Source organism: Microtus pennsylvanicus, chromosome 5, assembly GCF_037038515.1.
Source record: "Microtus pennsylvanicus isolate mMicPen1 chromosome 5, mMicPen1.hap1, whole genome shotgun sequence".
In the NCBI taxonomy this organism is placed as follows: Eukaryota; Metazoa; Chordata; class Mammalia; order Rodentia; family Cricetidae; genus Microtus; species Microtus pennsylvanicus.
Genome location: NC_134583.1, coordinates 69,294,725 through 69,306,550, shown reverse-complemented (window position 1 = coordinate 69,306,550; position 11,826 = coordinate 69,294,725). Strand labels below are relative to the sequence as shown.

General features: G+C 49.3%; 2 protein-coding genes across 2 annotated transcripts in view; one reads left to right on the top strand and one right to left on the bottom strand.

Moving 5' to 3' along the window:
• The first annotated feature begins 1,727 nt into the window (after nt 1–1,727).
• On the top strand, nt 1,728–2,475 carry Cox6a2 (cytochrome c oxidase subunit 6A2). The gene is made up of 3 exons (XM_075972427.1): nt 1,728–1,884; nt 2,065–2,201; nt 2,287–2,475. Exons 1-3 carry the CDS (start codon nt 1,812–1,814, stop codon nt 2,368–2,370), a joined length of 294 nt encoding a protein of 97 aa, XP_075828542.1. The 5' UTR covers nt 1,728–1,811; the 3' UTR covers nt 2,371–2,475.
• A 100-nt stretch (nt 2,476–2,575) lies between these two features.
• Itgad (integrin subunit alpha D) overlaps nt 2,576–11,826 on the bottom strand; it is a 28,608-nt gene continuing 19,357 nt past the window's right edge. The window contains exons 21-30 of the mRNA XM_075972426.1: nt 8,445–8,558; nt 8,251–8,330; nt 8,061–8,144; nt 4,943–5,021; nt 4,710–4,817; nt 4,548–4,625; nt 4,267–4,380; nt 4,038–4,139; nt 3,494–3,604; nt 2,576–3,008 (exon numbers count right to left, since the gene is read on the bottom strand). Coding sequence (XP_075828541.1) covers nt 2,895–3,008; nt 3,494–3,604; nt 4,038–4,139; nt 4,267–4,380; nt 4,548–4,625; nt 4,710–4,817; nt 4,943–5,021; nt 8,061–8,144; nt 8,251–8,330; nt 8,445–8,558 — 984 coding nt within the window. The 3' untranslated portion in view covers nt 2,576–2,894. The remainder of the gene's footprint in view (nt 3,009–3,493; nt 3,605–4,037; nt 4,140–4,266; nt 4,381–4,547; nt 4,626–4,709; nt 4,818–4,942; nt 5,022–8,060; nt 8,145–8,250; nt 8,331–8,444; nt 8,559–11,826) is intronic.

Below are 11,826 nucleotides of genomic sequence, written 5' to 3'. Positions count from 1 at the left end.
AGGCGGCCTGTGAAGACTGTAAATCTGAGCACAGTGTAATTCACACCTGTAATGCAGGAGGTCATGAGTCTGACCCTGGCCTCGCCTACAGAGAGAACTTTGAGGAGATAGCTCTGGCTGTTTTCTTTCAGTCTTTCCTCCCTCTGTGCCTGAGATGGATCAGTGGGCAAAGGTGCTCGCTAAACACACTTGGTGACCTGTGCTTGGTTCCCAGAATCCACCTGAAGGTAGACAGAGAGAACAAACCCCACAACGTTGTCCGTCCTCTGAACTCCACACAGTGCTGTGACACACACTCGGTAATGCAAAGTAAGACAAAACAAAGACAATGGCTGAGCTCAGTGGAAACGAAGTGGATCAGTGTGGGCTCAGGACCCCCAAGACCACGTTCTGAGCCTAAAGATTTATTAGCTCCAGAGAGACAGAGGGCAGGGAATAAGAGACAAAGACAGGAGACAGAGGATAAGGGAGCGAACTAGGGAGAGGAGGAGGGGTATTTGTACCTGATGGGGAGACGAAGGATTGCCTCTGGATAGAGAGACAGATGGGACACATAAGCAAATGGCAGTTTATAAAGGTAAAATGGGAAACCCTATGTTAGGGTGATGCAGTTCATTTTAACTGGGTGTGTTAATTAGTTGAGCCAAAGGGGTCTTTTGATTGCTGGACTTCAATACTGGACTTCAATACTCTGATAGCTGGACCTTAGCAGTCAGTCTCAGGAGTAGGACGTGGCAAATAAGAAGATAGACCTTGGTGGCCGGCTTTAGGAATGTAATCTAAGGGTTTTTAACAAGGCAGAGAGAACGAGGGAAGGGCAAGGCCTGTCAGAGCCGTGTTCACCATTCCTGAGCTGGCTAGAGTCCTCTCAGGAAGCGTATTTAACTAGCATGCACTCAGTCCTGGGATTCAATTCCCCACACTGATAAATATTTTTTTAATGGGCACTTCATTAATTTTACGCACATTGCACGTCTAGTCTGTACTAGCCCGTGAGGACAGTAAAAATCATTCCCCACTACTATGGAAATAGTATATTTTTATTTAGTTAGTTAGAGAGTCTATTGTAGCCTGGGCTAGCTTTGACCTTGGTATGTAGTCTAGGATGGCCTTGAGCTCCTGATCCTCTTGCCTCCACATCCCACGTTCTGGCATTAAAGATCTGTGCCACTACACTGGGCTTACAGTAGCCCTGGGGACAGAACATGGGGCATTGTGGGTACTGGGCAGGCAGACACTCCAGGCGTTCTACCAACTAAGCTACATTCTCATTGCCCTTCTACCTCCCTTTTGTGTTGTTATTTTCAAGACAGGGTTTCTCTGTGTAGCCCTGGCTGTCCTGGAACTCTCTGTAGACCAGGCTGGCCTCGAACTCAGAGATCCGCCTGCCTCTGCCTCCTGAGTGCTGGGATTAAAGGTGACACCACCACCGGCCATCTTTTATTTCGTTTTTAAAGACAGGGTCTTATGTAGCTCAAACTGCTGTGCTTGGACTCGCTAAGCAGACAAAGGTGGCCTTAACTCTGCTCCTCCTGCCTGTGCTGCCCAAGCGGTGGGGTGACAGGCCTGGCTCACCAAGCTAGGCACAGCTTTCACTTGAAATGTTCTCTTGCCAACATGAAAGGCATACATTGTGTCAGCTGCCTGGAGAGGCTCTCCTGCCAGTCAAGCCCCACTTTAGATAGAGAAGGCCCCTAAAAATAGCCTTCCGTTCCAGCTCAACAGGTGATTGGCTCAGAGAGGGGAGGGCAGCCTCCAGGCTGCCTGAAGGGGAGAGGAAAGGGCAGTGTCATTCCAGCGTCTCCTCAGCAATGGCTCTGCCTCTTAAGGTCCTGAGTCGGGGCCTGGCCAGTGCAGCCAAAGGAGACCATGGCGGGGCAGGAGGTAAGCGGGGGCTAGGCCTGACTGTGACTTAGTAGCCTAAGCCATCTGTTCTCTTGTCCTCCTCTTGTCTGCTCCCTCTCCTGGCTACCCTCCACCGATCCACTGATCCACCGGCACTGGCCTTCCAGGCCTCTAGGCCCAGGGATAGCCTCTCTCCGACCCTCTCCTTTGTCCCCGCAGCCAACACCTGGCGCATCCTGACCTTTGTGCTAGCACTGCCCAGCGTGGCCCTCTGCTCCCTCAACTGCTGGATGCACGCTGGCCACCATGAGCGCCCAGAGTTCATCCCTTACCACCACCTCCGCATCCGCACCAAGGTACAGCCAGAGCCTGAGGGAGGGCCGGCGGGGGAATGAGTCCCAGGGGAGGGATTGTAGTGATCTGTCGGCCTTCTCTCTACAGCCCTTCTCCTGGGGGGATGGCAACCACACGCTCTTCCATAACCCCCACGTCAATCCTTTGCCCACCGGCTATGAGGACTCTTGAAGCAGACAGACTCTTTTGCGGTCTCCAAACTGACCTGTGTTCTGGCTGCGGGAGCCCCTGAAGTTGCAGGGGACAGTCCCAAGGGCAATAAAGGTGTGGAACTTTTGTGTCCTCTGGCTCTTTGGGAACATCACGGCAGAGGGGGCGGGGCAGACTCCAGAAGGGCAGGGCAGCTGGGGTCAAGCTCTTCCATACAAGGAAAATGTGAAATTTCCTCCTCCATTTTCACTTTATTTAAAACAACAACATTTTATCCAAGCATATCCGCCTCACTCTGTGTTGTGGTTCTAAGAATTGTCCATAGTATAAGTTTTGTCCTATACTTGCTCCTGCCCCTGGATCAGCACCGAAGTCTAATACATGGGCAAAAGCATTAAAAACCCCCAGCTCAGGAAGTGTGGCATCACACCTGGGAAGTTGCCCAGGCTAGCCCTGAGCCATAGAGTGCTTGTTCCCATGCCAGTCGATTCACAGGCAGAAACAAGACCAACTCCTCCTGGTAGAGATCCTGGGAAGGCAGATTCCTAGGACGGAAGCAGATGTGGGGTCTCACAGCTGTTATCGGCCTCACCGGCTGCCGCAGGAGCCCCAGGCTTGCCGTCCAGCATTTCTTTGTACCGACGTTTGAAGAAGCCAAGCTATGAAATGTGGTAAGCCAGAAAAACTGGGTAAGAGGGCAGGGAAGAAAGTTGAGAAGACGTTGAAGAGAACTAAACTCCTAGCCGTGTCCCGGAACATGCATGTGAACAGCTGTGCTCCAGAACACGCATGTGAACAGCTGTCCCGTATTGAGATTGTGTGCCAAGCAGGTGTTAGACACATAACTACAGGAGAAAAGCACAGATTAACCGTCAGGCAGATTTACATGCATACTGTGGCTATTTCACTTCAGCCAATCTGTGATGTAAGTCTTGTTGTTATTCCAAAACATGAGAAGCAAAAAAAAAAAGCCCCCAAATGAGAAGCAACTTACCTAAAATTAAACTGTAAGTGACAGAGATGGAATGTGTTCCCAAGCCTGCCCCACAACCATGATCCGAGTGTTTACTATCGTGTCTCGTGCACGGCAGAGCTGGTGGCCACACTGGGAGTGTTAGGAGTATGATTGGAAATGACACCTCACCTTGTACAGCGCGGCTGTGATGAGAGCCAGCACCAGCAGGCCGCCCGCCGAGCTGCCCACGATGAGAGAGATGGGCTCGTAGACCTCAAATTCTTCCAGTACTGTCTCTACCTGATTTGAAAACCAAAGAGGGCTCTCTCTTTCTCCCTTTCTCTTCCTCCCTTCTTCTGTCCTCCCTCCCTCCCTCCCTTTCTCTCTCTCCCTCCCTTTCTCTCTCTCTCTCTCTCTCTCTCTCTCTCTCTCACACACACACACACACATACATATATACACTAACACACACACTCATTGACACATACTCTCATTTGTGTGCGCGCGCACACACACACACACATGCACACATCAGGCTCCTAGTCTTTAATATTCCCCCTTTCTCGCCCAACCCCTATTCCAGGCACTGAGTTACAGAAGCTCTTGTACACTGAGTGTCTAAGGCCCTTCACTTGTCCTCCAACCAGACTGGCAAGGCCCCCAGCCAGCACTGCAGACTGAGCATTAAGAGCCCTCTTGCCAGCCTGGCCACCGCCTGCCACACAGCCACTACCTGGGCTCTCAGAAACGCCTCCTGTCCTGGCAGCTGGGAATACACAGATGTGTCAAATGTGACCTCAGCCACGCTCAGGACCACCACCTTTTTCTGCAATGTCTGCAAAAGAGAGGGTGGGGCAGAGCTGGGAGTTGGACCTGGGAGGAGCTGAGGGGTCAAGAACCACCCTGACCCAAGGATGCTCCAGAGCCATCAGGTGCGCATGGACTGGGGGGGACCTCTGCACCTGGCTGACCCAGCCGAAGCTGAGGTTGCCCTTCAGAATGAAGTCAAGCTGGTCCTGGATGCCCAAGGAGGGGATGTCACAGCGGAAGTGCAGGCAGTCAGCAATGGAGCAGTCCTGGAGACGTGGGGGGAATAAAGCTGAGGAAGGTGTTTATTAGAGAGAGGAAAAGAGGGGCTGAAGGCTGTCCAGCATGGGGTAGAAGATCTAACACCACAGACAGACTACATGGCTCTGGTTCATCAGTACATCCCTGTGGCCCCCAGGGCATGGGCTTTTCTCACCAGCACAGAACGCCTTTGAATCTGGGTCAGAAAGTCAGAATGCTGAGGGGGTTCCTTCTGGGATGCACAGGAGACACCCTGGGGTGGGGGTGGAGACATTTTCCTGAGCACGGTGTTGTTACGGAAAGTAACAACAGGGAGAGAGAAACTTCAGGCTGGTACCTGTGGTGAGGTTGTCACAGCCACTTCCCACACGGCCACACCATTCAGTAGGATGGGGACCCAGAAGTGTACGCTGACGGCCAGCTTCCACGAACCCAAGTTATTCACCTGCGGAAAAGGGAGACCTGATGTTAACATGATCCTTAGAACACCCCCATTTATTTCTTACCCATAGCTCTCCTGTCCCCCCGCCCTCCAGCTGAGATCGACATGCAAAGCCTCTAGCTTCTCACACGATATCGATGTCGGGCCTCTTTCCTTCTCTCCCCGTCGAAGGAAGAAAAGTTGAAATGCTTTGTGGAATCTTCCTGCCTAGAGAAAATGGCATGTTGGTGAAAAACCACTCTGACGCCATCTCCCCTTGAGCCATAGCTTGCTGCAGAGTGCTGGGCCCGGCAGATGACACAGGACAATAACACCGGCCCCCACGTGCATTTACAGCCTCAGCGCCCACGCCACTCCTCTCCCTACCGTGTTCCTTGCCAGACACACGGAATTACCAGCTCTTCCCTTGGTGCCCTGGCTTCTTTATACCACCATGGATTTGTTCCAGCTCTTTCTTTGGAATGAAATGTTCTTAGTCGAGTTCTAGAAGTTTTTACTTTCACACCCGACTTCTGCATGTCACTTGTAATGTTCAACGTTTCCCAGTGGAGAGAAAGCATTTATATCCCTCCAGCTGATAGGGTCTAGTAGGTATGGAGTAGCCTCAGGAACTACTAGAAGGTCTTCTGCCAGACTGAGTAAGCCTATGGGGGATCTAGAAGGTGAAGGCTAGATTACTTGGAACAAATGGAGTAGGAGCATATCTCTGGTGGCAGTAATGAGTAGACACAGTCATGTTGGCGCAAGTTAGCCCACATGAAAAGGGACGGCCCAGGGGCTCAAGTCAAGAAGGCCCATATATGCTGACAGGGGTTTCTGTCTACTGGTTCCTTGTTTTTGGATTTCCGAAACAGGCCTCAAACTGCATCCCAGACCAGCCTTAGATTTGCAGTGAGCTTCCTACCCCTGCCTTCCAAAATGCAAGGATTACACCTGCAAGCCAACACATCTGGCTTATCCACGGCTTTCAGGTTACAGAAGAGAAAAGGGAGGGCCAGGCAAGGTGCAGAAGGAGGGAGAGAGAGGAATGGAGGCTATGTAAATACATTACTCATGTATGAAATTGTCAAAAATAAAAATTTAAATGAAAAAGTAAAGAACACATATTTACTTTTGGGGAAAAAAGTGTTATGGTATACCAATGCTGAGATAAAGAAAAGCATCATCACTCACAAATGTTTGCCAGGGTATCTGGATTGTGCTCATGGTTTCATTAGTTAAGTTATAATTCCCACCTTCTCAATGCTGAATGTCTCAGATCCCAATACCATAAAGCAGGCTGGGCATAGTGGTGCCTATCTATAGTCCCAGCAAGCAGGAGGCAGAGGCAGAGGGATCTCTGTGAGTCTGAGGCTAGCCTGATCTACACAGAGAGTTACAGAATAGTCAGGACCACATAGCATGAGCCTGATTTTAAAAAGAAGGAAGGGAGAAGGAAAAGGAGGAGAGGAGGAAGAGGAAGGAGCCAACATGCTTCACCGCCACCCAGAAGCCAGATTACCTACCCCTGCGTACCCCAATAGTTTCCACGCTATCAACATGACCTTTGAGAACACGTGGAGCAGCCTGAGGGTGTGCTCTGCAGCGGGGCACTTGCATCGCCTGCTCTGCGCCTCAGGTTCAAGCCTCGGAACCGAGGCACTGGTGACAAACTGCATGAGTTCACAGCTCAGACCAGTGCTTCCTACTCAACTTGAAACGCAAGTCATTTAACTTCACTCGAGTCCTGCCGGTTTTCTCTCCAGTGAGGGCCATAGCAGCACCCAGCACGCATGCGCTCTCCATAACACTGGGGTTTTTCTCTCCGTATGCTAGCTGGGACTCCTCTGTGCTTCCCAAACCTCTTCTCTCTGGGCTCCCATTTCTTACTTTAAAATCTCTAGTTCTAAAGGTTTTCTCTTTGAAAAACATTGGTTTACATTTACCTGTTTATCTGGGGAAGGGCGTGTGCCACCAGGCTCGTTTAGAGGTGAAAGGACAACACACAAAAGTCTGTTCTCTGACCCTACCGTGTGGGTCTCAGGCATCAGGCTCAGCAGCTTGTGACTTTACCCACTGAGCCACCTCCGGGCCTTAAACCTCTTTTCAGCTCTAAGTAAAACATTCAGCCTTCCTCAGTCTTGAGAGGTGTGTAACATGTATGTACGGGCACAAGTTGCTCTGGCAGAGCCTGGGGCTCACCTGCTTACTTTGGACCATATAAGCAACCCTGCTATGAAATCTGGCCTTGTTGGAGACAATCCCTGGTAAATGCAGGGGCAAGTCATTTAACCTCTTGAATTTTTTTCACTGGAGAAAAATAGGGAGAGTAATATGGTTGTCCAGAGGATTAAGTGGATATAATAATTAAAAAAAAAACTATATAACTCATCTGGGCGGTGGTGGCGCACGCCTTTAATCCCAGCACTCAGGAGGCAGAGGCAGGTAGATCTCTGTGAGTCCGAGGCCAGCTTGGTCTACAGGAGCTAGTTCAGGACAGACCCCAAAGCTACAGAGAAACCCGTCTCGAAAGACCAAAAAACAAAACAAAAAGCTATATAACTCTTCCCAAACACCACAATAACAAAAAACACTTAAAATACCCCCAGTATATTTAACTGTACGCTGTGTGGGGAGTGTTTTCCTAGGGATGAATGAGAAAACTCATGCCTGTCGTCCATGTATGGGTCATGTCATTGACAAGGACACATTGATCCTGACCCCTCCAGTTCTCCTACACGCTCAGCAGCCACAGCACCAAACCTGTTCCTTGGTATTCTCTCAGGCTTCCACACAGTTCCCCCTAACTGAACTATAGCCCCTTGCTTGCTTCTAGCCTGCCCTGCCCCTCACCTACGCACCTTCAAACCCACCGCAGCAGCTTTGTGCTCGTCTCTCCCGCCAGTGCTACCCTCCTCTGCCCTGTCTTGCCTCGGTGTGGTGACAGACCTATCCTGTTAGGTCAAGTTCCCAGCACACAATGCCCAGGAGAGTCTTGACCTTTCACATCTAGCACCAAGGAAAGCTTCACATGAAAGGAAGACTGAATACGGGAGGAAGAAGAGGGTATCGGTGGTGAAGAGGTGAGCAATCTCAACAGCAGACCGACTGTCAGAGAACTACACAGCTTTTCTGTTAGGACCCAGGCTCAGTCCACTATTGTAAAATGGGCTGATTCAGACTCTCATTACAGTGAGAGCCCACTGAGTAAGAAGTACCAGGCCTGGAGGAAGCAAAGGGCCAAGGCAAAGGCTGAGGATTTAGTACCTACGGATCACTGTATATACAGTGTATTTCACCGGGAGCTCTAGCTGGAAGGCAGTCGTGTTGGATTCAGGCTTATTATTTTCACTGGAGAAAAAGGAGAGGAAGACACTTGTGAAGGAGTCCAGGAAAACAACAGCCAGCTGGGGTGAGGGGCTGGAGTAGGAGAACAGCCTAGCTCTCCCAGGCTCACCTGCTGGCCTCCGCCCTCATCAGCAACCTGTCTCCCAGGAAGGCCTTGTAGGAGACATCAAATGTGATGATGAAGGTACTCTGAGGGGGTAAAGAAAGGAAGACATGGAGAAGGTCATGGGAAAGGAAGGGGAGGGAGTGTGTGGGGACAAAGAGACCAGCACTGAGGATCTGGGGGGGTCAGGTAGCACTGACCTTGGCGCCTTCTCGGAAGATGGGGTGATTGATGCTACAGCTGCTGCTCCTCAGGTTCTCCTGGTCTGTGGACTCAGTCTCGCATGCCAAGCGGAGTGGGCGCTGGTGAGGTTGCTTGTAGGAGAGCAGAGGAATTCACGTTACGGCATTGGTTATTTGTCTGTGGCTCTGACAAAACACGGTGGCCAAGGCAACTTCAATATAGAAGAGTCTATTTGGCCTACAGCTACAGACGGATAAGAGTCCGTCATGGCCGGGAGGTATGGGACCAGAGCAGAAAACTGAGAGCTCACATCTTCAACCACAGCATGAAACAGAAAATACAAGCTTCAAGGGGCCCAAAGCTTTGACTCTTGACCCCAACCCAGCAGTGATGCACTTCCTCCCGCAAGACCCTAAACCTCTCAGACATTGTGCCACCAACTGAGGACCAAGTGATAAAATTCTTAAGGCTGTGGGGACACTTTTCATCCAGACTGCCACATTTATCTGACAGAAGATGGTGATGTCATTGCTGAACAGTAGGGGAGGACGGGCTTTTCAATAAATGGTACCAAGAAAAATCGTCTTGAAAAATAAAAGTACAGAGAGGAAAATGAAATGCGATCCCTGCCTTGTTTTATTAAATATTAAATAAGTTCTAGTTGTTTCAAAGACTTTTAAGTACAAAAGTAAAACTATAAAGACTTTAAAAGGGATTGATTATAGCTTATCATAACCTTGGGGTGGGGAGCCTCATGCATGTTAGGTAAATTCTCTACCACTGAACTACAACCCTTCCCTAGGAATACATTGTTTTCTTTTAAACATTAATGCTTTATTAGATATCTCTCTCTCACTCTGTGTGTGTGTGTGTGTGTGTGTGTGTGTGTGTGTGTGACATCAGGGGCCACTTTGCAGAAGCCTGTTCTCTCCTTCCATCTTGTCAGTCTTGGGGATTGAGCTCCGGCCATCAGTTTTGGTGTCAAGCATCCTTAACCACCTTTCTCGGGCTGGGGATGTTCTGTAGCTGTGTTAGGCTTGATTCCTAGAACCTCATGAACTGGGCATGGTGGCACATGCGTGTAACACTTAAATTCAGGCTTTCAAGGCCAGCCTGTGACCATGACACTTTGTCATTACTGTTTGGTCTTCATACAAGGTCTGATTTGGATCAGACCTTGCTCGAGCTGGCCATGGCATCACCTCAGGGGTGGCAGGAAACACCAAGTGGCTGTAGGTGGGTAGGCAGTGACCCTTGGTGTACAAGCCTGAGGGACAGTATGGACTTGGGGAGGGGGAAAAAGAGCAAAGGCCTGCCATGTATGGGTAGGTGGAAAGATATACACACTCGGGCATTAGGATATGAGGAAGTATTTCTTAGACAAGATTCATGCACAAAAAATACTAAGACTAGAGGAAAAGATTGATAACTCAATTGGATTGAATTAAGACACTTTTTATAGAGCTGGAAGACACAACGCAGAGACTGAGAGGGCAGCATATTGCTCTACAGGACCATCGGAGTATGTAAAGAGTTCTTGCAAATCGACGTTTGAGGCTGGGTCTCCCTAGGCTGTCCTTAATGGCCTAGAACTCACTATGTGTACCAGGCTAACCCAAAAATCACAGAGATCCTCCTGCCTCTGCACCACACAAGAGTTTTGGTATTAAAGGTTTATACCGCCACATCCAGAGTTATTTATTTATTTGTTTGTTTATTTATTTATTTAGGTCTCTTTTTTTGCTGATTTGTTTTCCTGTCTTTTGGGGTTTTTGAGACAGGGCTTTTCTGTGTAGCTTTGGTTGTCCTGGAAACTCACTGTGTAGACCAGGCTGGCCTCAAACTCACCTGTCTCTGCCTCTTGAGTGCTAGGATTAAAGGTGTGTGTCACAATGCTGGCCAATTTTTAAAATACAAGCAAGAACAGAAGAAAATATGTAGATAGACAGATCCTCCCCCCAAAAAAGACCCAAAGGACCACAAAATGTATGTAAAGTTGCACAATTTCTCGAGAATATTCCAAACGAAAACTGCAAGGAAGTATGTGACCATACTGATAGCTAAGAAGTCTAATAGTGTCAAGAGCTGACAGACAGACACAGGGACCCTCACATGCTACTCACAGAAGTGCAAATAGGCAAAAAAAAAAATACACTTCGGAAAATGTTCAATCTATAGAATTCCTATGTGGTATAAATCTCCCAAAATGTTATGCATCATGCAGATAGCAGCTCAAGAACAGTCATGGCTCAAATCAGGAAAGCAACCATTAGAAGCAGAGCGGACAGACTGTGACAACCATGTAGAGCTCTCACACACAGTGAAACTGTTGTGCTGTTATGTTGTGCTAGGGTCTGAATGTGGAATGTTGCCGCAGGCTCATCTGTCTGTATACTTTGTCCCCCTCGGTGGTGGTGCTGTTTTCTGGGGTGGGGGGAGATTGTAGAACTTTGGGGATGCACAGCCTCGCCGGATGGTGCAGGCTACTCTGAATGGGCCTGGAGACATATAGAAGCCTGCTTGAGGCCTGTTTATTCTTTGCTGATAAGGTATAGTCAACCCCCTTATGCTACAGAGGCCATGCTGCAGCCACGGTGTCTCCGTCACCTTCTGTGATGGTTGCTAATCTAGTTATCAACATGACTATATCTGGAATCAACTAAACCCAACTTATTAATTTGATTATTTGAGGTGGGAAGACCCACCCTAAATCTGGGCCACATCTTTGGTGGCAGTCCACAGAAAAGGACATTAAAGAAGGAATCTCGGTTCTCTGCTCTCACTGTAGTGCAAGCAGGTCCTGAGAACTTAGCACGACCGACACCATGTTAGAGGCAACATCCTGACCTTACTACCCAGCACATAGGCTCCAACCCTTGCCAAATGAGAACAAAACCTAATCCATAGTTCCAGGGCCCAGAAAAGTCCCTAAAGTGCTAACCTTGCTCTATGTCTCCTGTAGTTTTGCTTTCTTGCTGACTGCTCCTGCTAACCAACGCGTATCAACCAGGTGTGGCTTTTGTTCATAAAAGACAAAAAGTGGTGTTGATCAAGGCTGCGTAATTTGGGAAAGCTCCCCGTGCCGCTGCCAGTCGGCAATACAACTTGGCTTTAAGGGTGTCTGTGTGTTCTCTGTGAATTACCTCACAACGCAAGCTGACAAGTTCATCTATCTTGTGGCTGTGGAGTATTAAATTCATCTTTTTCAGGATTCAAACACAGACTGAAGCCCAGCAACTCTCTGAGGGCCCCCCAGGGCTCCAGCATCGGATTGAGAGCGCTGAGACATCAGCTTCATGACTGACAGCGACCAGTCCTGAGTGCAGCTACTGCTACAGCCTTCCTGGCCCGAGTCAGCCCTTGCTGGACTGCCCAGACAGCATCCTATAAGCCAGCCCA

What these genes read in the sequence shown, in the direction of transcription:
- Cox6a2 (XM_075972427.1), top strand. Translation starts at nt 1,812, where the DNA reads ATGGCTCTGCCTCTTAAGGTCCTGAGTCGGGGCCTGGCCAGTGCAGCC. An exon ending in AGACCATGGCGGGGCAGGAG is followed by an intron (nt 1,885 to 2,064) that starts GTAAGCGGGGGC and finishes TTGTCCCCGCAG; the next exon opens with CCAACACCTGGCGCATCCTG. An exon ending in ACCTCCGCATCCGCACCAAG is followed by an intron (nt 2,202 to 2,286) that starts GTACAGCCAGAG and finishes TTCTCTCTACAG; the next exon opens with CCCTTCTCCTGGGGGGATGG.